At 42.4% G+C, this 26438-nt stretch overlaps 1 protein-coding gene across 1 annotated transcript in view; it reads left to right on the forward strand.

Moving 5' to 3' along the window:
• The window catches only part of GRID2 (glutamate ionotropic receptor delta type subunit 2), a 740228-nt gene that overhangs the window by 573124 nt on the left and 140666 nt on the right, over positions 1–26438 (forward strand). Inside the window, exon 13 of the mRNA XM_040344854.1 lies at positions 19219–19385. Within this exon, the coding sequence (XP_040200788.1) occupies positions 19219–19385 (167 nt within the window). The remainder of the gene's footprint in view (positions 1–19218; positions 19386–26438) is intronic.

Consider the following 26438-nt stretch of genomic DNA (forward strand, 5'->3'; position numbering starts at 1 on the left):
TAGAAGCTGAGGTCAATATAGGTAGCAGGCAGAGGAGATCCATTAAACAAGCCAAGGTCAAAGTCAGGAGGCAGGCAAGATACAGGTCTGGAACAAGCCGGGTCAGTAATCAAGAATCACAGGAAACAGTAAACGCGGGAGCATTGGTAACAGCTGAAGATCAAACAGTACTTCAGCCAAGGCCTGGCTTCCTTACAAAGACCCATGTGACGTGTTGGCGGAGATGCTGGGTACTAGAGCCCTTCTCCTGCCCTGAAAGATGCTGGGTCCTAGAGTCCTCCTTCTATTGGTGCCCTGACACAATGTTTACCTGTTTTGGTGTACAAACAACTGCACAGCTACCAAAAACTATCATAGTGCTCAACCTGCAATGATCTGATTTTCTTTTCACTGGGATATTGACAAAAAACTTTTCCTCGAGACTATGGGCCAGATTCAGATACAAGATACGACGGCGTATCTGCTGATACGCCATCGTATCTCTGAGTGCTGGAGGTCGTATCTATGCGCCTGATTCAGAGAATCAGTTACGCCTAGATTTCCCTAAGATCCAACAGGTGTAAGTGTCTTACACCGTCGTATCTTAGGCTGCATTTTCAGGCTGGCCGCTAGGTGGCGCCTTTCCGTATGTTTACGCGAGGAATATGCTAATTAGGTAGATACGGCGATTCAGAAACGTACGTCTCGCTGGCGCATTTTTTTACGTCGTTTACGTTCGGCTTTTTTCGGCGTATAGTTACCCCTGCTATATGAGGCGTAGCTAATGTTAAGTATGGCCGTCGTTCCCGCGGCGAGTTTTGAAATTTTACGTCGTTTGCGTAAGTCGTTCGCGAATAGGGCTGTACGTCATTTACGTACACGTCGAATCCAAAAACGCGGGGTCAAATAAAATTAAAATAAAACACGCCCCCAACATCCCCATTTGAATTAGGCGGGCTTACGCCGCCACACATACGTTACGCCGCCGTAACTAAGGGCGCAAGTTTTTTCTGAATACAGAACTTGCGCCCAAAGTTACAGCGGCGCAACGTATCGGAGATACGTTACGCCAGCAGAAAGATCCGCTGATCTTTCTGAATCTGGCCCTGTGTATTTTTTTTTCTATTTCATCTCATTTTACCAGGTATTCCTCATCATTGTGTTTCATTCCTACAAAGTAAATGCAGTGAAATGAAAAGCATAAACAATGACAATCTTACTTAAAGTGGTTGAAAAGGCACAAGGTTTTTTCCCTTCATGCCCCTCCAACCCCTTCTTAATATTTATCCGGAGCCCCCTCTCAATCCAGCGATGTCCACGAGAGCCTTTCCTTTCTGGGGACTTGCACTCCTAAATGGCTTTTGGCAACAGCGGGAGCCATTGGCTCTCGCTGTTGTCAATAACAGCCAGTGAACCAATTAGGAGACAGAGTTGGGGGTCCGGAGTGCACCTGTGTGGGTGCCCCCAGAGCAAGCTTCTTGCTGTGGGGGTACCCAGCAGGAGGGAGGAGCCAGGAGCGCCTGCGGGGGACCCAACAAGAGGAGGATCTGTGCTGCTCTGTGCACAACTACTGCACAGGGCAGGTAAGTATAACATGTTTTTTTTTTAATACTTTAATGTTGCTTTAGCAGGCATGCTGGCACTAGTTGTTGGAATATTTTTATTAGATTTTAGCACATAGGTAACTATGACCTAAGACACTACCTGATTATGTCTGCAGGGTCAGTCAGTCATCAAAGGTACTGATATTTCAGTTGTAGCCTTTTTATCTGCTAGGTTCCAATCTAAAGTTGGAACTTTAATGGGTCTAAAAGTACATTTTAATGCACTATGCCAAGCATAATAAAAAAAGTAAATGTGTAGTTTGGGAAAAAAATAACTTACTTGCTTACTAAGCATTAATGCCAGGTGCTATACCTCTCTAAAAGTGCTTGCTCTCAAAGCAGAACTTATTCCAAAAAAAAGAAAACCATCTGCATTTGAAAATAATAGATTACATACATTAAAATTGCGTATTGTACCAGGCTTTAAAATATAGTGTTTTTTAAGGTTTTTTATTTTTAAAAGTATGGCTAGAATGTATTCTGTTCATGGTCTAAACAGTCCAATTTATTACTTGAACTTGGCAGCTGGGTTAAAATAAAATATATATAGGAATAAATATAATACTGTCATACAGTGACCAAAATACCAGAAAAATGGCACAGCATTACTAGTAAAATTTACCTTTTCAACACTGTATCTAGTGAGCACAAGAGGGAGTTTGCTTTACTCAAAAATGGAATATAGTATAAAATTATTATATAAAGAGAAAACTGTTTCAAACTATATTGCAGATGAGGGGGCAGATCCACAAAGAAATTACGCCGGCGTATCTATTGATACGCCGGCGTAATTTCAAAATTCCTGCGTTGTATCTTTGTTTTGAATCCTCAAAACAAGATACGACGGCATCTCGGTGTGATCCGACAGGCGTACGTCTTCGGATCTTAGATGCAATTTTTCGGCGGCCGCTAGGTGGCGTTTCCGTCGTAATCCGGGTTGAGAATGCAAATTAGCTATTTACGGCGATCCACGAACGTACGTCGGCCCGGTGCATTTTTTTCCGTCGTTTGAGTTCGGCTTTTTCCGGCGTATAGTTAAAGCTGCTATATGGTGGCGTACTCAATGTTAAGTATGGCCGTCCATCCCGCGTACAATTTTGAATTTTTTGCGTCGTTTGCGTAAGTCGTTCGCGAATAGGAATTTGCGTAGAATGACGTCACCGTCGTAAGCATTGGCTGGTTCCGGTTTAATTTCGAGCATGTGCACTGGGATACCGCCAGGGACGGCACATGCGCAGTTAAAAAAAAGCGTTGATGACGTCAGGGCACAACGTATTAACATAAAAAACGCCCCCATCACAGCCATTTGAATTCCGCGCCCTTACGCTGCGAGAGATACACTACGCCGGCGTAACTTACGGCGCTAATTCGTTGAGGATTCAAACCAAAGCAAAGTAAGTTAAAGCGGCGTAGCGTATCTTAGATACGCTGCGCCCGGCGCAGATGTATGTGGATCTGAGAACAATATGTAGATATATATGTAGAACAAGATACGCCGGCGTAAGTGCAAATGTGCGCCGTCGTATCTGTGCGCCGGACCCACAAACTAAGATGCGCCTAAAAACAGGCTTAATCTCACCGACGTAACTTGCCTACGCCGGCGTAGAGTGGGCGCACATTTAGGCTGGATGCATGGTGGCGCCCATTGATCAGCCATTCAAATATGCAAATGAGGAAAATACGGCGATTCACGAACGTATGTGCGCTCGACGCAGGCTACGCGATATGCGCGTAAGTTGTACGTCCGCCGTTAATTTAAGCCCCATAAAGGAGGTGCAACCCAGCAGCAGACATGCAAAGGTCTGCACCAGGGAATGCAAGCCGGCCTATTTTACGTATCTTACATCGGACGTGTGTCTGGCTTGGGCATAGGTTACGTTCACCCCATAGGCAGTGATCCAGCGTAGTTTAGGCAGTTATTCTGACATGGTTGTGAGCATGCGCAGAGGGATGCGTCCACATCCCGGTGCATGCACAGTTTGTGATACATATCTGTCTGGCGCTCGGCCCATCATTTGCATGGGGTCACGCCTCATTTGCATGGCTCACGCCCACTTCCACCTATGCCGGCGTACGCCTTCAAAACCCAGCACAGTTTTGGGAGAACTGGCTTTGTGAATTCAATGCTTGCCTCTCTGCGCTGCGTTGGCGTAGCGTACATTATTTGCGGCGTAATGTGCGCCCGCTCTCTGTGAATCTGGGCCTATGTGGTTACAATCTGAATAAATTAGCAACAGAGACACCTCTGGGCAGCAGCATTGTTAATCTGGGAGGAGGGCCGTGTTAGATGTACTAGCAGATTTAAATACACTAACAAAATGATACCACACTCCAAATAACACATAAGCAGTTACAGCAACAGATTTGTTTTTCTTTTGGTATAAAGGTTTTACTTAAATAAAAGCTGATCATTGTAAGCATCCCTGTCAGTTTGTCTCAAAATTGTAATAGTGAAAGTACTCAAGCGCTAATATGAATATTTAAATCCGGTGATAATACAAGATGAACAAATGATTCCAGCTGCAACCATTCAAATGGTGATCTGATAACATAAAAACTTGATTAAATAAATAATGGTGCACTAAAACCAACCTTCTACTATTGCACAGTGATAGTGTTGCACATAAAAATAAATAATAATAAAAATAAAAAAAAACCTTTGTGTTGCAAATGTGGGTAATGATACCCTAGGTAGAGCAAGTGCAATAGTGCTATAATAAAATAGATGAGACTCTGGTGCAAGCAATACTTAAAAATACCACCTAATAGATGTGACCTAAAATATATATTAAAAGAGTTTTGCACCTCTTACTTAGCAATCAATAGTGTTCCGTTTTATATGCTGAACAATGTCCAGCTGTATCTCACTTTTCTCTGTGTTTCCAATATTGAGTGGTTCTCACATGTAGCATTGTACGGTTTTCACATATAGGGAGAGAGAACAGCTCATTGCCCAATGCTAGATAAACATAGTAGCGCTTCTGAGGTGCAGATGGTTTCACTCACATTTGTCCAGAAGCACACAGCGCATATAAACAATTCAAAGCGAGCAAAGTCCTTTCTTGTATTAAGAGAGGTATGGACTCCAGAGAAAGAGATATAATTTTGCCCCTGTACAAATCATTAGTAAGACCTCATCTGGAATATGCAGTTCAGTTTTGGGCACCAGTTCTCAAAAAGGATATCGGGGAACTGGAGAAAGTGCAGAGAAGAGCGACCAAACTGATAAGAGGCATGGAGGGGCTCAGCTATGAGGAAAGATTAGAAGAACTGAATCTATTCACTCTTGAGAAGAGAAGAATATGGGGGGATATGATCAACATGTACAAATATATAAGGGGTCCATACAGTGAACTTGGTGTTGAGTTATTCACTTTACGGTCAACACTGAGGACAAGGGGGCACTCTTTACGTCTAGAGGAAAAGAGATTTCACCTCCAAATACGGAAAGGTTTCTTCACAGTAAGAGCTGTGAAAATCTGGAACAGACTCCCTCCAGAGGTGGTTCTGGCCAGCTCAGTAGATTGCTTTAAGAAAGGCCTAGATTCTTTCCTAAATGTACAGAATATAACTGAGTACTAAGATTTGTAGGTAAAGTTGATCCAGGGTAAATCCAATTGCCTCTCGGGGGATCAGGAAGGATTTTTTTTCCCCTGCTGTAGCAAATTGGATCATGCTCTGCTGGGGTTTTTTGCCTTCCTCTGGATCAACTGTGGGTATGGAGTTGGGTGTATGGGATTGTACTGTGTTTTTTATTTTGTTTGTTTATTTTTTTTGTGGTTGAACTGGATGGACTTGTGTGTATTTTCAACCTGACTAACTATGTAACTATGTAATTGCTGTTTTTGGAAAATGTGTGAAGAAAATAGACTTTTACACAAAGTTGGCAATTTAATAAGATATTTCTTACATGCAGCATGCAGCAGCTGCTGGATAAAAGGTTATATGCATAATGAGAAATCACAGAACAACATCCTTTTCCACTGAAGGTACCCTTGGCTATTGAAGCACTCTTATTTGGACAATTAAATGGCGTGTCTTAGTGCTGAAGTCAAAGCAGTCAGCCCCCTTAGTACCAAGGAGAAAACAATTTTACAAAAGAATACAGAGGAAGATTTTCGGGCTAATAAAGATAATAGCAGGGATGCTTGTGCTGTCATATCTTAGGCAGAACTTCTAAAAAAAACTTAAATGGTTGTCAAATTCTCTTTAACATCCAGAAGTTGTGATTAAACGCATTTGACTGCAATGCTGCAATATATATTCATCGATCCCTGCCGCAGATACATAACAAGCTAACACACTAATTCTAATTTTTTAAACCCTTATATGCTGTAGATAACAATAAATTAAAATGAATAATAACAAAATGATCACAAAAGGCTTTGCCATGCTGTCTATTTGTGGAATGTATTATCAGCAGAATAAAAAATAAAAGAACAGAACAAAGTCATAAGCAATTGTTAACAAAAAAAATATGTTGTCATGGCAAATATATAGCAGAATGTCCTTGAATTGCCGGGCTAACAACAGCTATTATAGCTATAGAAAAGTGCTAAAATATGTTGCTTCCTTGTTTGTAATTGTGTTCAACTATTCAGAACTATGTTTGTGGGCAAAGCATTTTTTCAGAGTCTCAGTACATCTCTTCAATGCATTCAGTATTTACAGGCATAATACATCATTATCCATTAATAGACACAGTGACATAACTATAGCCATAGCAGCTGATATGACTGCTATGAGGCCTGGAGTAGGAGGGACCCCATTAGGGAAACTAAACTGTAACTTTCCAGCATAGAAGGGTTGAAGTCAAACTTCAGAATTGTCATTAGTCAGACAACTACCTCTGCGCAATAAGAAGCATTGGCTTGTCAATGTTAGCCGTGTCAATTTATTGCACTTGAAACTTCTGTTACAGACTGAAAGGAATCCTGTGGGGCAGATCCTCAAAGAAATTACGCCGGCGTATCTCTTGATACGCTGCGTAATTTCAAATTTTGCGCGTAGTATCTTTGTTTTGGTATCCACAAAACAAGATACAACGGCATCTGTGTTAGATCCGACAGGCGTACGTCTTCGTACGCCGTCGGATCTTAGATGCAATTTTTCGGCGTCCGCTAGGTGGCGTTCCCGTCGTAATCCGCGTCGAGTGTGCAAATTAGCTATTTCCGACGATCCACGAACGTACGACCGGCCGTCGCATTTTTTTACGTCGTTTCCGTTCGGCTTTTCCCGGCATATAGTTAAAGCTGCTATATGGTGGCGTACTCAATGTTAAGTATGGCCGTCGTTCCTGCGTCTAATTTTGAAAATTTTACGTCGTTTGAGCAAGTCGTCCGTGAATGGGGCTGGACGCCATTTACGTTCACGTTGAAAACAATGACGTCCTTGCGACGTCATTTGGAGCAATGCACCCTGGGAGTTTTTACGGACGGCGCATGCACAGTTCGTTCGGCACGGGGACGCGCTTCATTTAAATGAAACACGCCCCCTACCCGAATTGCACGCCCTTTACGCCGCAAGAGATACACTACGCCGCCGTAACTTACGGCGCAAATTCATTGAGGATTCAAACCAAAGCCAAGTAAGTTACAGCGGCGTAGCGTATCTTACATCTGCGCCGGGTGCAGCGTATGTATGTGGATCTGCCCCTGTGTGTCTAATAGTGATGGACCGAACACCTCCCAGTTTGCTTCGCACAAGAACTCCCGAACAGGGAAAAAATTCAAGCCGCAAATTCTATTAAAGTCTATGGGACCCGAACACGAATGCATGTTGTTGGTCATAAAAGGGTATGGGGGGGGCAGTTACTGCCCTGGGGACATGTATAAATAAAAAAAAAACTTAAAAAAAATATTGTTTTTAAAGAAGCAGTGATTTTAATGCTGAAACGGTGACACAATAGAAATGAAAAACTCCTTTAAATATGGTGCCTGGGGAGTTACCTTAGTCTGCCTGTAAAGTGGTGCATCTGTACCATGTATAGAACCTGCTACAGCAAAACTGACATTTGCAAAGAAAATTAATTAAATTTAAATTGATAATCATGGCTAAAAGGTATTTCCAGCAATATACAAAAAAAACGGTGTGGGGTCCCCCCATGCATACCAGTCCCTTTGGGTCTGGTATGGATTTTAACTGGAACCCTATACCAAAATGTAAAAAAAAAACAGCATAGTGTCCCCTCATAAACCATACCAGACCCTTATCTGAGCATGCAGCCTGGCTGGCCAGGAAAGGGGGAATGAGTGAGTATCCCCCTCCTAAACCATACCAGGCCAAATTCCCTCAACATGGGGGGGTGCTTTAGGGTAGAGGAGGCTTTTACACTCCAGATAATTTTCTTTATAGAGCGTAGGCCACACAAAGGTGTGGGGCTTTTAAGGCAACTTGAAGAAAAGATCATAAAAGTATATAGAAAGAGAGTGGGTGGTCCGGATGCACGCTAAGCCTGATATAAGGTATAGTCCATTTTTTTTATTATTTTCTTTAGTCCCTTATACCTGACATTTGCGTTTTTTCTGTATTTATCTGATAAATATGAACATGCATTTGAGCACCAAACTCTACCGATATTTCAGTCATTATTGTTATGATCTTTATCCCATATTTGCATTCTTTATACTGCATTTGTAACTTGTTTTCTTATGCAAAACACAATAAAAATATTAATCAAGGAAAAGTATATAGAAAGAGTTTCATAGGTTTATTAAAGGATATAGGACCCATGAATAACAATAAAAACAATACAGTTGATGTAAATTCAAGATGTGGATCTCCATATTGTTTCTGCTGATGTGTTTCAGGATCTTGTTATAAATCCCTTCATCAGGGAAAATTTATTTTAGGAGAGATCAAAATATATAACAATCTATAAAAAAGCACAAAATATGTTGAGCACATAGAACAAAGAGCAGGGAATGAGCATTGTCTGAGGGCGAAAAAGGGAATCACTCAACAATCAGCTGTATATCATAGTCCTGTACTGCCAAGTTTTGTATATTTTGTTGATATTTGAGGAGCTAGTCTACACTGACATGAGGTAGCTCTGTATGTAAATTAGTCCCGAGTGCCTCCTAATGACCGGATTTGAGGAGTTATGTGGGTTTAAAGTTAGGATATGTGGCTTATAGATCAACGATCATCAACCATATGTTGATTCAATGTCATTTAGAGTCCAGGCCCAACCGATTTGATGGATTTACCCAGAGAATTCTAGAATTTTAGAAAGGGCTAAAGAGGAATTCCAATAGAAGAAGCCGGTACTCCAAATCCTTAGTGAATGGTTTATTAGGTACACATAAAGGGTACAAGGGGCTAACATTTTGGCATAATCGCCTTAATCACAGCTCGTGATCAAGTTGGTTGTGCCGAAACGTTAGCCCCTTGTACCCTTTTATGTGTATCTAATAAACCATTCACTAAGGATTTGGAGTACCAGCTTCTTCTACTGGAATTCCTCCTTATCCCCTTTGCTGTTGAAAACACACATCTTTGCCCTGCCAGTTCAAAAACGTCTAATTTACTAAATAAATACCTTACTCCAGCAGCTGCCTTATGTTTGATGGCCATAGCTTAAAGTGATATTCAAGTCAATTTTTTTTGGTTAAAAAAAACAAGCATGTTATACTTACCTCCTCTGTGCAGTGGTTTTGCACAGAGCAGCCCAGATCCTCCTCTTCTTGGGTCCCTCTTTGGCACTCTTGTCCTCTTCCTCCTGCTGAGTGCCCGACAGCAAGCAGCTTACTATGGGGGCACCCAAGCCCAGTTGCAGCTCCCTGTGTCCATTCAGACACAGAGCTTGTGGCCTGACTCAGCCACTTTTTTCTTCTCATTGGCTTACTGACTTTGATTGATAGCAGCAGAAGCCAATGGCACTTCGCTATTGTCTCAGCCAATGAGGAGGAAGAGTCCCGAACAACCAAGTCTCTTGTGCAACATCGCTGGATTGAGATGGGGCTCAGGTAAGCATTAGGGGGGCTTCTGCACACAGAAGGATTTTTATCTTAATGCATAGAATGCATTAGGATAAAAAAAACTTCTGACTTTACAACCTCTTTAATTTATCCAGCTGTTTATTTTAAGAAGTATATTTGAATCTAAAAGGAAGAGTAATGTACCCATTCATTATACATGTATAGTAGGTATGAGGTTTGGATGTGCTGCACGGTGGCTTGTGGCAAATTTGAGGGGTATGAGGACCTTGATTTCCTAAAATTTGTGATAAAATTCACTGGACTCAATGTTAGAGGACACATAACACCCTCCCTAAACTTCCAATTGTGATCAGCAGGGTTATAATAGCCCAAAAAAAAAAAAAAAGGAGGTATAATAGCTGAATATGTTGAACTAATAAACATTAGTGAAGGTGACCAGAAAATATCACGTTATAGAATGATATGGTATACAAATGGTCTAAAGGAGCCTATATGTCTGTAAGAATATATAAATATACATTTGTTACAAAACAGGACTAGCAGACTGGTCAAAGGGAGCCAATAGCTAATGCTAAGGTAGTATACACATACATGAGGTGTATATGTATGCTTGTGTGCACACCTGCAAACATAGAAATCACCAATGCCAAAAGGCCCCAGGAGGACTATGCAGAAAAAAATGGTAAGTGTGGGCAAAAATTGTCACACAATTGTTTGTACATCTAGCTCCTCCACCTTCTCTACCTGTGTGCAGTCCAGACGTAGCTCCCTCCCCTGTATACTTACATAGTTAACTGGTTGTTATTTTGTTTTGAGCTACTCACCTTTTTTACATTGTGTGTTTACATTGTTGCTATTCAAATAATTTAAAAATAAAAGCAAATATATTGCGCTAAACAAATTGAAATCAGTGAATAATAAATGGTGGTCAGGCAGCCAACATACCAGTGGATAAATGTTTAAAAGTGAAAAAAGAAAAATGTAGCGCCAACCTGTGAATAAAAATACCCACCAGGTAAACCTGTAGGTGGGTAGTGGTCACGCTGAGAAATAGTGCTAAATCCTCAGCGTTAACACACAGTGAAAAGGATCATAAATGCCTAGAGTTATGAAAACAAATCACTCAGGGCTAAATATGAATGTGCTTGAATGCAGTGGTGAACAAAAACAACCAATTCATATGAATCTGTATGGCTACAGATATAAACAAGGCGTAATTAACACAATGTGAATAGTCCCATGTACATATAAGGGTGGTTCTTTATATCTCATAGATGTATGCAGATAGTCCCTTCAGTTGGAAACAACACATCTTCAAATGGACATTCCTTGGCAGAATAGAAGAATTTAATACTCTTACCAGCTACCGTTGACCCACATCTCACCGTACGGTGGGTAGGTCTTCAAGGCTTGTGTGGGCTAGACGCCCTCCAACAGCACCAATGAGGATGGAAATCTCTGTTGTGATGCTCCAGATGGATCCCAAAGGGAAACTGGTAACGCTGACCTTAGGAATGTCCAGTGGGATGGTGTGGAGGATGAACTCCAGGTTTCAGAGGGGATGAAAGAAAAAAGAAAGAAAGAGAACACCTCCTCATAGTGTAAATTTTTTTATTTAAAATCTCCAAAAAATAAAAAAAATTACACAGCAAGGAAAGTCCCAACAGGTACAAATGGGTACATAAAAAACCCAAAAAAAGATAAAAATTCCACACAGCACGCTAAGTAACCACAGCAGATCAAGTGGTAGGGAGTCAATTGCGCAGTGGTAATGCTTGGAGTCCAATAAACCCGACCGGTTTCGTCCTCACAGACATCTACTGGGGCATGGAACTGGACTCCAGCATTCCCTGCGCGTATAAATAGCCCCCATGATTGCTTACCTGTGGTCCCCACCTGCCACACCGCTCCCGTCTAGCGTGCGTTTCACAGCCTATGGTCTCCCCTCTTCCTGCGTTCCACACACCGGAAGTAATAATTTGTTTGCCCTTCTTTCCTCACCACCTACACCTGGGGGGTAGCTGAGCTTGAGTGCTACTGATCCCCTGGGTTTCCCACAAGCTCCTTTTTACCTTGTGCACCCCCAGAGTGCCAGTGTATGATCAGCTCATAGTTGAGATTCAATACCTTGCTGCCAAGAGTAAGTATAGGGTTAATGCCAGTGCTTTAATGTCACACATAAACTTAGTGGCCCAGAAAAGGTCAGAATGCTAATTAAGAGTGACATGGATGAGTGAGTTTGAGGTGGGGGAACTTGACTGGCTTAAACCTGATAGAAAATCTTTGGGGTGTATTAGAGCAGAGACTACGGGCCAAGCCATCTTGTTCAACATCAGTACCTAACCTCACAAATTCACTTCTGGAAGAATGGTCAAACATTCCCATAGATACACTCCTAAACATTGTGGACAGCCTTCCCAGAAGAGTGGAAGATGTTATAGCTGCAAAGGCTGGACCAGTGGCGGCTGGTGGTATATTTTTTTTGAGGGGGCGGCAAACAATGTAGATTAGGGGGCCAGATGCATGTATTAGAGGGGCAGCGCCCGTATTGATGAGCCGCCACTGCTACGGACTAAGACTAGGATGCCATTAAAGTTCGAGGGCCGGATTCAGAAAAGAGATACGACGGCGTATCTCCTGATACGCCGTGGTATCTCTGAGTCCGGCCGTCGTATCTATGCGCCTGATTCATAGAATCAGGTTACGCATAGATATCCCTAAGATCCGTCAGGTGTAAGTGTCTTACACCGTCGTATCTTAGGCTGCAATCTCACGCTGGCCGCTAGGTGGCTTTTCCGTTTGTTTACGCGAGGAATATGCAAATTGGTATTTACGTAGATTCAGAAACGAACGACCGCCCGTCGCTTTTTTTTTTTACGTCGTTTGCGTTCGGCTTTTTCCGGCGTAAAATTACCTACTATATGAGGGGTATGTGCGGCGTATCCTATGTTAAGTATGGCCGTGGTTCCCGCGCCGAGTTTTGACATTTTTACGTCGTTTGCGTAAGTTGTTCGCGAATACGGCTGGACGTAATTTACGTTCACGTCAAAAGCAATGACGTCCTTGCAACGTCATTTAGAGCAATGCACACTGGGATATTTTACGGACGGCGCTTGCGCCGTTAAAAATAAAAACGTCAAATACACGGGGTCAAGCCCAATTTAAATAAAACACGCCCCCTACATCACCATTTGAATTACGCGGCCTTACGCCGCAACACATACTTTACGCCACCGTAACTAAGGGCGCAAGTTCTTTCTGAATAAAGAACTTGCGCCCAAAGTTACAGCGGTGTAACGTATCTCAGATAGGTTACGCCGGGCGGACAGATACGCCAATGTATCTGAATCCAGCCCCATATGCGTATAAAGGCAGGTGTCCCAATACTTTTGACAATATAGTGTATTTTGACTGCCAGCCCCACTGGAAAGTTTGAGTTGGTGAAATAAAGTTCAACCATCGGTGAATCAAACCCAGGCAGAATGTAGAATGACAAACAAGTATACAGTAGTTTACAACTCAACTGGCAAGGTTCTAAAGAGAAATGTAATGCTGTAAGACAGAATGGCAAACTTAATTAAAAGTTAGACTTAAAAGTGTTGCCAGAAAAATCACTTTAAGATTGTGCCATGCAAGAAATTGAATTGATTTTGACAGTGTCACTACAAGAATGTGACTTCTGCTGCTATTTTTCCATTTTATTATGGAGCAGTCTGCTAAAAGAAATTGACTTATTTGGGCTGGCAGACTTAGCATTTGAATCGTTGTTTCTTCAGATGCTGCAATATCTCACATAGATTTTCTGCATGAATTGAGAGTTGCCTTTTCTTTTCTATGTCAATGTTTTTTTTTTCCTCTGCTCCCAAATTTTTTGCATTATAAATATTGTTAAATTCTGTTATGTGACAGCTTCGGTTTTTAACAGATGGGAATTTACACAGTTATAAAAGTTGGCACACAATTATATCTGTTGTTTCTCAAATTTCAGACACAAGTAGAGGTTGTCAGTTTGACAGTCTGTCAGGGGTGTGAGTGCCATGTTAACCGGTTTTATAATTCTAGTACATTGTTAACTGCAGTGTTTATTAAAATATGCACACATTCAATTTCTAAGGTTTAGAGCTGGTATTAAATTTGTGAAGTAAAACATTGCTTGTTAACACTCAGAAATAATTTTCTTAAAAAAAAAAAAAAAATTATCATCATATAATTTTCTACTCATCGCATGGCAAAACGTATACAACTATACATGCACTTGTGTTTTAGATCATTCATTTTAAAAATGATTTCTAGAGACATTATTTTACTGATTTGGAATAATTCACTAACCTCTAATGCAAAGGTTTGTTGAAATGCATGTGTAGCTGGAATCCACCCCTGCTTAGTGAACTCTCCACCACTGTTTCTCCACCCCCTGACTCTACCTCCCAGCTCCTGTGTCCCCTTACTCTTGGCTCTTACCCCATAAGGTAAGAAGGACTCTGGTCTAAGGGGGGGCTGTGATCTAAAGGAGGACTGCTCTAAGAGTGACTTTCATTTAAGCGTAAACTCAAGTCTAAGGCCCCGTACAGACGACCGAACATGTCTGCTGAAACTGGTCCGAGCGGACAGGATTCCAGCATACATTTGCCCGCCGGGCCTTTTTCCAGCGGGCAAATATTTCCAAACTTGTTTAAAAACAGCCCGCTGGAATCCTGTCCGCTCGGACATGTTCGGTCGTCTGTACAGACCTACCGTACATGTCCGAGCGGCCGCCATCCCTCGCATGCGTCGAATGACTTAGACGCATGCGTGGAAGCATTGACCTTCCTGCGTCGCGCACGTCACCGCGTCATCGTCGCGGTGACGGCGCGGACACGTCACCGCGCTGTCTGTCCGTGCGGATTGCCTCTCATTTCTAGTGGCCGCTAAGAGAGCGGACATTATTGTACGGGCTCTCGCCCAGGAGAGCCGACCTGCCGCCGTAGAATGACAGCGGCTGGTTCGGCAAGTAGTTAAGGTAGGCTGAAATGCATATGTAATAGAAAAGTTTAATTTACATTGAATGAGTATTGTGAGTGTCTGTTAGACTGAGGATGTATGCAACTATGTCCCTTTAAGACCCTCCCACTGTTAGCACAACCTAACCACACCCAGCACTCAGCACTGTACACACCAGTTTAATACTGAGGATTGTTTGTTGATATGGGGAGGTGTGAACAATGTAGGTGGCTTCAGTGTGGCATGGCTGTCCTTTGTTGCAGTAAGGCCCAACTTATTCCTTGCACTGCATTCAGAATACGCCCCAACTCGCATAAAGTAGTGCAATGGCTTTACGTGTAGTTTTTTTTTTTTTACGTTTTAGTTACTACGATCATTTAGACATAATGATTTACACCGTATTTGTGCAAAATAAAAAGGGTGAAGAGTCAGGAAATGTATACAGACAGGGAAACAGTAACTTTGAAGTTATGGGAGCATAAAAAGCAAAGAAGTGTGACAAATGCAAAGTCATGTAAAACGTTATGTAGGTGTGAAAGAGGGCGCTAGGGACTGGTGGACTCACTGATGAAGATACCCTCACACGAAAAAAGGGGACCTCTCAGTAGGTCTGATATATTAACTATATTAAACACTCCTGTGACAAAAAGAATAAAAAACACAATGCGATAGATAACTATATAAAGACAATAGAGTGCTAAATATTGTGAATTAAATGCTGAAAAAAAAATATAAATGTTTCACGATCCCGTGAATGTGCACAAAAATGCTATGAACAAAAAATAAAAATAAATAAAGTGTCTCTCTTTGGCACTCTAATTAGTGCAGTCCATAAGGTGTAATTTCCCGATGAAATGAGTGATCATACGATAAGCGGTGAGAAATCATACAGCCATCACCAACTAATTACAGCTTCACCCGATGTGTTCTGATTTGCAAAACTCTTACCAGAGGGTGTGGACCCCTTTAATTAAAAAGGATGGTCTGTTGAGCTGAACAGGTTAATGTGCCTGCACACTTGGACACCATCTATTCAGACTGCTGTGATTGGCTCAATCGTATCTCAGGATTCAAAAACAAAAGGGAACTGATAGTGCATTATCATTTATTAAAATACATAAAAACAAAGTGGCTGAATGGCCCCTTACTTGGTAGGTGCCAGCCCGGCACTAGGATGGCATGCGCTGGATATGACTCTGGCTTTGCGACTGCAGAAATCGTCCGCTGTGCGGGGAGTCCTATTGCCAGCTGTAGCGTCTATGTGCGGGATCAGCTGGGGAGCAGGAAAGTCAGACAATGTAACTGGCAAAGATACATGTCTTTAATGTTTACTGCTTTGATGCATCACACTGTGTTTCTGTTTAGTTTTACCTACTCTATGCAAATTTCCTTAATAATAGAGGTTGAAGCATTTACTCTAAAATTGATTATGCCGATTTATGGCATTATGTGTTCCAGGATAATGCACTTGAAGTGACAAGTAAAGGTCTGACCTTTTCACGGAATTAGCCTGTACTTTTTATAGTTAAGTGTAAATGAGGCATTTTGTTTGTTGTTTTTTGAGATTATGTAACTTATTGAAACCTGCAAATAACAAAAGAAGGTAAGGTAAAATTACGCTTATAAAAAAAATAAAAAATAGAGAATTTGTGTTGTGTTACAAAGCAAATCCAGACAAATAAAGAACATTACATTTTAGCATATCATTTAATATATTGTGCTCTTGTATACATTTTCTGAAAGCGGAACTTAACTGTATGTGATTTACACAAAATTAAAAGGGTATTTAATTCATTTTTAATATCCAAAGCAAACGCAATCATCCATCCATTTCACCATGCTTTATTTTGTTGAGAAATCACTTTGAAAAACACCCCTTTAGCATTTCTTGTCATGGCCAATTTGAGTATCTTTTGCGCTATAAACAAAAAAAATCGTACATTTTGAAAAAAAAAAACTATATTTTTGACTTTTTGCTATAATAAATATCCCCCAAAAATATATATATAAAAAAAAACTGCTCAGTTTAGGCCTATATGTATTCTTCTACATATTATCGGCAAAAAAAAATGCAATAGCGTATATTGATTGTTTTTTGCAAAAGTTATAGGGCCATATCCACAAAAGAGATACTCCGGCGTAAGCCGTCGTATCTCTGGTTCTAACTTTGGAACTGATCCTCAGAAGCAGTTTTCCTAAGTTAGGCAGAAGATCCGACATCTGTAAGGGACTTACACCGCCGGATCTTATGCTCCGGCAGGTACCCACGTGGTGGGTGCCTACCCACGTGCACCCACCACGTGGGTACCTACCGGAGCATGATGGGACGGTGATGCCTATATAAATGGGATGCAAGGCGCGCTTCCATCATTACAGCGACAAGAGGCGACGAGTCAAGATGGGAAGAAGGGAAGAGAAGAACCTGACGTCACAGAAGACCGCGCCGGCTGCCTGCTAGTAATTGAGCTAACACACAAAGATAGCAGGCAGCCAGCGCTGAAGAAGAAGGCACCGGACAGCTGCAGAAGAACCGGGGTTCGCCGAGTCAACAGCGGAAGAGGGGAGAAGATAGAAGAAGACCCCCGGAGTCCGGAGAAGCCCCCCCCCCCGGAGAGCGGAAGAAGAAGCCCCCCCCGGAGAGCGGAGAAGACCCCCGGAGAGTGGAAGAAGACCCCCGGAGAGTGGAAGAAGAAGCCCCCCCTGGTAATAGAGCTAATAAAGAAGACAGGGGGGGCATCCGGAGCAGAATAATAAATTATTTTAAAAACCCTTGTGTTGTGTATTTAATAACTTTTACTTTTTGCCTACAGGTGAATGGATAGGGGTACGATGTACCCCATATCCATTCACTTAGGGTGGGGGGCCGGTATCTGGGGACCCCCTTATTAAAGGGGACTCCCAGATTCCGATAAGCCCCCGCCCGCATACCCCGACAACCAACGGCAAGGGTTGTCGGGAAGAGGTCCTGTCCTCATCAACATGGGGACAGGGTGCTCTGGGGTGGGGGGGCCCGCAGTGCGCCCCCCTGCCCCAGAGCACCCAACCCCCCCATGTTGAGGGCATGCGGCCTGGCACGGATCAGGAGGGGGGGGGGGGCGCTCGCTCGTCCCCACTCCCTTCCTGACCGGCCGGGTAGCGTGCTTTGGATACTGGTCTGGTATGGATTGTAGGGGGACCCCCCTACGTCGATTTTTCGGCGTGGGGGGGGTCTCCTTACAACCCATACCAGACCTAAGGGCCTGGTATGCTCCTGGGGGGGGAACCCATGCCGGTTTTTTCTTTGAAAATTGGCATGGAGTTCTCCCTCTCAGGAATGCATGCTGAGCGACGTTATCATTTTTTTTTTAAATTATTTGTTTTCCCGGCGCGTATATTTTTTTTCACCCGTCGCAACTTTAGTGTCCCGTCGCAATCCACAAAGCCACCCGGCGTCAATTACGTTTGCGCGCTGCACGTCGGGAAAATGACGTCACACGCATGCGCAGTACGGCCGGCGCGGGAGCGCGCCTCATTTAAATTGTAAACGCCCCCCGGAGAGGAGGACCGCCTTACGACGGCGGCACTTAAGTTACACGGCTTGAAATTTCTACGTAAGTGCTTTGTGGATCAGGCACTTAGGTAGAAACTTTAAGTCAGTGTAACTTAACTGCTGAAAGTTAAGTTACGCCGCCTGGCTGAGGATTTGGCCCATAGTGTCTACAAAATAGAGGATAGATTTATGGCATTTTTATTAGTATTTTTTTTACTATTAATGGAGGCAATCTGCGATTTTTATCGTGACTGCGATATTGCGGCGGACACATCGGACACTTTTGCCACTATTTTGCAACCATTGTCATTTATACAGCGAACAGTGCTATAAAAATGCACTGATTACTGTGTAAATGACACTGGCAAGGAAGGGGTTAAACAGTAGGGGGGCGATCAAGGGGTTAAGTGTGTCCTAGGGAGTGATTCTAACTGTAGGGGGATGGGCTGCCACTGACATGACTGAGATCACTGTTCCCGATGACAGGGAGCAGTAGATCCCTGCCATTTCACTAGGCAGAACAGGAAAATGCCTTGTTTACATAGGCATTTCCCCGTTCTCCATCTCTGTGTCACGATCGCGGGCCGCCGGCGAACATCAAGTTTGCGGGGGCCCGCGCGCCAGCAGCGCGGCAAATTATAGGGATGTACCTGCATGCCCATTTTCCCACCACTGCCATTGTGCCGACATATATTGTATATTGGCGTGTAGCGGTCGGCAAGTGGTTAACATATGTAGTCAAGGTCCTATACTGCAGAATGCAGTGGCGGAACTGCTAGGTTCACAGAGGCTGCACTTGTGCCTAGACCCTGGCGTTTCACCACTGTAAGGGGACCCCAAGACAGCAGGAAAGACTTCCGGTCCGGTGCCTGATGTAGCAGCCACAAGGGGGGAGAGCTCTAGCACAGCCTGTACTGATAACCGCCACCTGACTTGCACCCCCGCAGCTCCCCACCGCTGCTAGACTAATGCCGCCAGTCTGAATCCTGCTTAGAAGCCTGTCAGAAGCCAGGAGTGCACGCCTTGCATGCCTGTAAAATATATAACATTTATGGCATGGTGGCCATAATCAAAAATGAGGTCCTACTAAAATAAATTGGCAAATTCTTATTAACATTTTATTACAAGTAATGTAGGTTTCTTGACTGTGTAGAATTCTCTAACCTCTTCTGTAATCTTTTTACAGGTAAAACATGGAAATTATGCGTTTGTATGGGATGCTGCAGTGCTGGAGCATGTGGCAATAAATGACCAGGACTGTTCCTTCTACACAGTAGGAAATACAATTGCAGACAGGGGCTACGGCATAGCATTACAACATGGCAGCCCTTATAGAGACATTTTTTCACAAAGGTATGTTTTATATAAAATATGCTAACACTCATTCTACAAATGGGAAGTTGTGATTTTATTTTTACTTATTGTAGAAAGAAATCTACTAATGACATGTTTTCTAACTTCCCAGTTCATGCTTCCTATGTTACTTTTTTAGTAATGTAACATTTATTGTATTGACATACTGGTAAGTTTTAATACTGTGCATTGTCAATCTCCAATCCAATTAAAAGTTTCTCATTGCTCTCTGGTAACGTGTGAAAAATGTCTGACATTTTATTCATTGCAGAGTGGTGCCTTTGCTTATGTAAGTTTGTTCTTTACTGAAATGCTTGTGAGACAGGCTTAGAGCTACCTTCCGTAACCTAGATTGCAAACTGAAACACCTACATGTGGTTATAACACATTTGTAATTTCTAGTTAACCATGATAAAAGGAGCTTGTCAATGTCAAATCCTACTACTGTGCTATCTTTAACAGCATAGTACTATTTTTTGTCACAGTTCACCTGAAGAGAAAATTGTTGTTATACTGGTTAAAGTGATGGACCTTGAGAGACTTGACACTGCTGTCAACCTTATTAGTACCAAAATAAATTAAACACCTACATGTGATTATAATACATTTGCAATTTTAGTTAACCAATATAAAAGAGGCTTGTCCATTTCAATTCCTATTCCTAATATGCTGCTAAATGACCCAAGGGGTTTTTACAATTCGGCACTGCAACGCTTTAACAGACAATTGCGCAGTCGTGCGATGTGGCTCCCAAACAAAATTGGCGTCCTTTTTTCCCCACAAATATAGCTTTCTTTTGGTGGTATTTGATCACCTCTGCGGTTTTTATTTTTTGCGCTGTAAACAAAAATAGAGCGACAATTTTGAAAAAAATTCAATATTTTTTACTTTTTGCTATAATAAATATCCCCCAAAAACATATATAATTTTTTTGTTCTCAGTTTAAGCCGATACGTATTCTTCTATCTATTTTTGGTAAAAAAAATCGCAATAAGCGTTTATCGATTGGTTTGCGCAAAATGTATAGCGTTTACAAAATAGGGGATAGTTTTTTTGTTTTTTTTTCGTGACTGCGACATTATGGCGGACACTTCGGACAATTTTGACACATTTTTGGGACCATTTTCATTTTCACAGCAAAAAATGCATTTAAATTGCATTGTTTATTGTGAAAATGACAGTTGCAGTTTGGGAGTTAACCACAGGGGGGGCTGTAGGAGTTAAGGTTCACCTAGTGTGTGTTTACAACTGTAGGGGGGTGTGGCTGTAGGTCTGACATCATCGATCGAATCTCCCCATAGAAGGGATCAATCGATCGATGCAGCCGCCACAGTGAAGCACGGGGAAGCTGTGTTTACATACGGCTCTCCCCGTTCTTCAGCTCCGGTTAGCGATCGCGAGGGGGCGGCTAGAAACTAATAGCCGCGCCCTCGTCCCGGATCGCTCCTGAAGCCACGTGAACCGCCGCATGTACTGGGGGGGGTCCCGATCGGACCCCCGACCCACGTCTAGGCAGGGACGTACAGGTACGCCAATGTGCCTGTCCGTGCCATTCTGCCGACGTAAATGTACATGTGGCGGTCCGGAAGTGGTTAATAGCATAGAACTATTTTGTGTTACTATTTACCTGAAGAGAAAGTTGTTGATGTACTGGTTGAAGTAATAATCCTCAAGAGTCTTGATACTGCTCTCAGCCTTATTAGTACCAAAATAAATGTCAACCAAGCCAGCGATGATTTGGCATGTTTTTCTATTAACTAAAATAGGGACATGTTGTGGGCAGGGCTTAACATGCCTGATTGTGGACACTAGAATCAGTGCTTGCTAATGCCTGGATGAGCACTGTGGTCATGAAAAGTCTGCATTAAGGCGGTGCTCCAAACTTAGAAGCTAGCATAACTCTTGGTACTATTAATTCTTTGTGCCCAACTCACTTCACAACAACTTCACACTTGCTTAAAGCGCAGGTACACCCTGAAAAAAAAATTACACTAAGGCCGCGTACACACGGTCGATCCAAACCGATGAGAATGGTCAGACGGACCGTTTTCATCGGTTCACCGCTGAAGTGGCCTGATGGTCTGGTGTGCGTACACACCATCAGTTCAAAAACAGATCGGGTCAGAACGCGGTGACGTAAAACACACGACGTGCTGAAAAAAACGAAGTTCAATGCTTCCAAGCATGCGTCGACTTGATTCTAAGCATGCGCGGGTTTTTAACCGATGTATTTGTGTACTAACCAGTGGTTTGGACCTATCGGGCAGAGGTCCATCTGTTCGATTTTAAAGCAAGTTCTAAAATTTTTGACCGAAGGACAACGGACCGATGGGCCATACACACGGTCGGTTTGGACCGATGAAACTGCACTTCAGCCCGTTTTCATCGGTTTGGACCGACCGTGTGTACGCAGCCTAACAGTCTCCTTAAAATCTGTTAAACATTTGAAAAAAAATGTTTTTTTTTTTTACTTACCAGAAACGCGTTGCTAGGTAGTCATCCTAATCTTCCACTTCCTATTCTGCAGAGATCCTCATTCTCTTCCTGCCTCCCCTGTGCTCCTGGGAAATGGGGTCCGCTGTCTTCTGGGACCTGTGTGAGTCTGAGCTTCTGTACTTTCGAGGAACCTCACTCTTCCTCTTCTTTGTGACATACAGTCTAGATCCATAGGGGCTTCCGCACCCAACGTTCCTCTGGTTACTCATGGCAATGGCAGCATAACTTTGCAGCTTCACCACTTGTTAACCCTTGGAAGCATTAATTTCTTAACTTCTTTTCATCTCCTCTTTCAAGCCCTGTTTTTATTACACTTTGCATGCACTTCTTTTCTTAAATAATTTCAGACCAGACACTTTGAAACTTTAAGAACGTTTACTTGAAACTTCTTGCAGATACAGAATTAGTGTAATACAGTCTATCACAGATTCCTTCATACAGAGTTCTAGTTCACCCTAGTTTAGGCTGCCCAGTTCATACTCTACTCTAGATAAAGTAGTCCTTTCAGCAAAGTCCATAACCCACTTTCAGCATCCCAACTGGGTGCCCCAAAAGGGAGACCACATGCTCAGCCCAGCCTTACATATTGCAGCAATCCTTCCTATCTATGCCCATGTAGAAGGCTCAAAGACCCAGCTAGGTTGCCTCCCCTTGTATTTAAAGCCCTCCACAATGGGTGCAGAGCCATGAACACCCAGGAGTTGGCAGCCTTAACCCCTTCCAAACTTTTGGGCAGCCTGTTACACCAGAACTTACTAACACATATGTTAATAGAAAAACAGTTACCTTTTAACTGATTCAATACTGAGCACGTTCACCACCTTCCGGCTCGGGCCAATTTTTAGCTTTCACACTTTCCATCACAATTGCATGGTCATGCAGCGCTGTATCCAAATAAATTTTTTACAATTTTCTTCCCACAAATAGAGCTTTCTTTTGGTGGTATTTAATCACCGCAGTTTTTTGTTTTTGTTTTTTGCTAAAAAAATACCAAACATTTTGGAAAAAAGTTCTTCTTAGTTTCTGTCAGTAAATTTTGTGAATAAGTAATTTTTCTCCTTCACTGATATGCACTGATAAGGTGGCACTAATGGGCATTGATAAACGACACTTATGGGCACTGATGAGGCGGCACTTATGGCACTGATGAGGCGGCACTGATGAGGAGGCACCAATATGCCACACTGATGGACACCGATAGGTGGCATTGTTGGGCACTGATAGGTGGCACTGGTGGGCACTGATACGTGGCACTGATGGGCACTAATAGGCAGAACTTGTGGACAATGATAGGCGGAACAAATAGGCGGCACTGATAGGCACTGATGGATGGCATTGATGGGCATTGATTTGTGTAACTGATGGGCACTGATTGGTGACAATGATCGGCTCTCCTCGCCTCACACTCTGTCAGTGTGAGGTGAGGAGAGATGAAAAATGGCTCTTCTGTGTTTACATGTGATCAGCTGTGATTGGACCCAGCCGACTACATGGTTAAAGAGTCACGTCATTGGCTCTTTACCCAGATTGGGGTCGCGTCGTATACTAGGGACACGGCGCGACCGCCATGATGCCCACCCCTGAGGGTGCACAAGAGTGGTGACACTGGGGGCGACGTCATATGACATTGCCCCAGAACAAGAGGGGATCCTGCCTGCCATCATTTTACTATACAGCGGGCAGGAGGTAGTTAATGCATGGAAATAGTCCATAAGACTGAGGACATCTAATGATGGAAACAAAATGTGGGGGATTTTTCGCTCGAGGCAGTTCTGAATGGGATGTGAGTATATATTAAAATACTCTTCTTCCACCAATCAAGGCTACCTTTCATTAACGTTTAAGCTGTGAACTATAAAATGTATCATACAAAAGTATCTAGAAGTAGGCTTGCACACGAGTACCATAATTGCTTACTGTTTTATATGGTATTCTGTAGCAGTAAAGTCTAAAGACCAAATTTGACACTGGTGTTGTATAAAACATGATTATGCTTATTGGTTTGGAAAGGTTAAAAGACCAGAGGTATAAAGTTTCCTCCGAGGATACATACTCTGGTCATTATTGGATAATTATATTTTTGAGCAAAACTTATACAACTAAAAGGATTATATTTAGTTTTTCAAAAGTTGCTCACTGGTGTTAGTTGAAAGAAATATTGCTGTACATACTGCTGAATGACAGATATGTGTGTTTACAGTGCATTGTCAATTTTTCATCTACATTTTTGTTGCAGTCAGTATTACCTAGACAAGTGGTATATTTAGCTCTGACATCTTTAAAACTGGTTGTCAAGTGAGTTTTGCTTTGTATAGATTGCATTACTTTTACAAGTACCATTTACTCATCAACTTATTTTGTTTCCCAATATATTCATTCTTTTTGTGTACAACATTATAAACATCTATTTGGAAAACTTTAGAATTTTTTTTTTTTTTTACCGGAATAATTACGAGGGAAATTACATATCAAAATGTGTAATCACTCCATGAATATTATAATTTTGACCTAACAAAGAAAAGCAATGCTTCATTGCAAGAACGATGCATGGTAGTTTAGGGACATTAAAGACTGACATTATCTAAACAAAAGTGTCTAATTCTTACTGAACTAGAAAGGGTAAGTAGGGCCTGGAACTTTAACTTAAATCCTCATTTTTTTCCCTTTCTTCTGAAACAATATTGATTTACTGCCATAGTTTGTAGCTAGTTCATTAACAACTCTCACGTACACGTATGAAGACCAGACATGCAATGTTGTGGAAACAAGCAGTGTTGTTAAAATGTTATGGTTGCATTGCGCTAAATGACGTCGCAAGGACGTCATTGGTTTTGACGTTAACATAAATGGAGTCCAGCTCCATTCACGGACGACTTACGCAAATGACGTGAAATTTTAAAATTCGACGCGGGAACGACGGCCATACTTAATATTGGTTAGACCACCCAGAGGGCATGCTTAGTTTTACGCGACGCATCTCTATGGAAACAACATAAATTTAGATCGACGGGCAAAGCGGACGTTCGTGAATCGGCGTAACTAGTAATTTGCATATTCTACGCCGACCGCAATGGAATCGCCACTTAGCGGCCGGCCTAGAATTGCAACCTAAGATCTGACGGTGTAACACAGTTACACCTGTCGGATCTTAGGGCTATCTATGCGTAACCTGATTCTATGAATCAGCCGCATAGATACGACAATCGTATCTCAGAGATACGACAGCGTATCAGGAGATACGCCGTCGTATCTCTTTTGTGAATCTGGCCCTCAGTGCCTAAATGTGTATGCGTAAAACAGTGAACGAAAGTCGACAGGATCATCAATTGAAGCAATCAGTTAAACCCATATGGGTAGGTGTCCATTTTTTTATTCATCGTGACAGGTTAATCCAACACACCAAAAGTGCACCTCCACCACATAGAAGACACGGTTACCAGATGGCAAGCTTGAAAAGCTTGCAGGTAATTCCCAGCTAGGGCCTTTATCCTGAGAAGAAATCTGATGCCAGCTCTAGGACGGATCTTACTCTGTGCCGGAAAAAGCCAAACAGACATCTTAGTACTCTAAGGCCCCGTAACACGACCGAGTTTCTCGGCAGAATTCAGCCAGAAACTGGGTCTGAGCTGGATTGTGGCGAGAAACTCGTCGTGTGTACACTTTTCAGCGAGGAAGCCGACGAGGAACTCGTCGGGCCGAAAAGAGAACATGTTCTCTATTTTCTCGTTAGTCAATGGGAAAAGTCGGCCCGCCTAGTTCCTCGGCAGCTTCCACACTGAACTCGACGAGGAACTCGATGTGTTTGGCACGTCGAGTTCCTCGGTCGTGTGTACGGGGCCTTATAAAGACAGAGGAATCACCTCAGCATTCAATGCACTGTGGCTTTAAGGAGCTGAAATGGTGTAGGGATTCTTCATGGGACTGTTCTGTGTTAGAGGAATATACTCATTTTTATCATTCTTGTCACTCTAAAGTGAAATCCATCCACTGTATTCTGCTGTTATCCACTGTAAATTCTCCAATCATACCAGAATCAGGGACTGGATCCAGGACAATCCTCCCTAGGGAATAACAAGTATGTAGAGAGATGTAATGAGGAAGGCACAAAATTGGGAGAACTAGTGAAGAAATCCCAGCATCCTTGGCAACCCTCTACAATATATTAGCATAGGGATTAGTGATGTTTTCTGCATATTTTAAATGCTTCTATAATCATGATAATCATAATCATAATAATGTACTAGTCAGTTAGGAACTTTTGTTTTATATAAATAGTTCAGTACTAACTGAAGACCTATGTGACATTATTTCTCAGGATAAAGTAAATTCCCAACACAAAAAATATGTCCTATTACCATTTTAACAGAAGGACATTACTACTACAACATATAGCAAATTGTGATTTACTGGGCGTACACATAAGGCATTTTTTGTGCACTCAAGCGCAACATATTTGGTGTATCATTTTAAAGACAGTGACTTTGAATAGCTGAACCCATTTATTACACTAGGCAAGCCTCTTTATCTCCTTTTGTGCTAGGAGGCAGAAAATTGATT

Source organism: Rana temporaria, chromosome 1, assembly GCF_905171775.1.
Source record: "Rana temporaria chromosome 1, aRanTem1.1, whole genome shotgun sequence".
Taxonomy (NCBI): domain Eukaryota; kingdom Metazoa; phylum Chordata; class Amphibia; order Anura; family Ranidae; genus Rana; species Rana temporaria.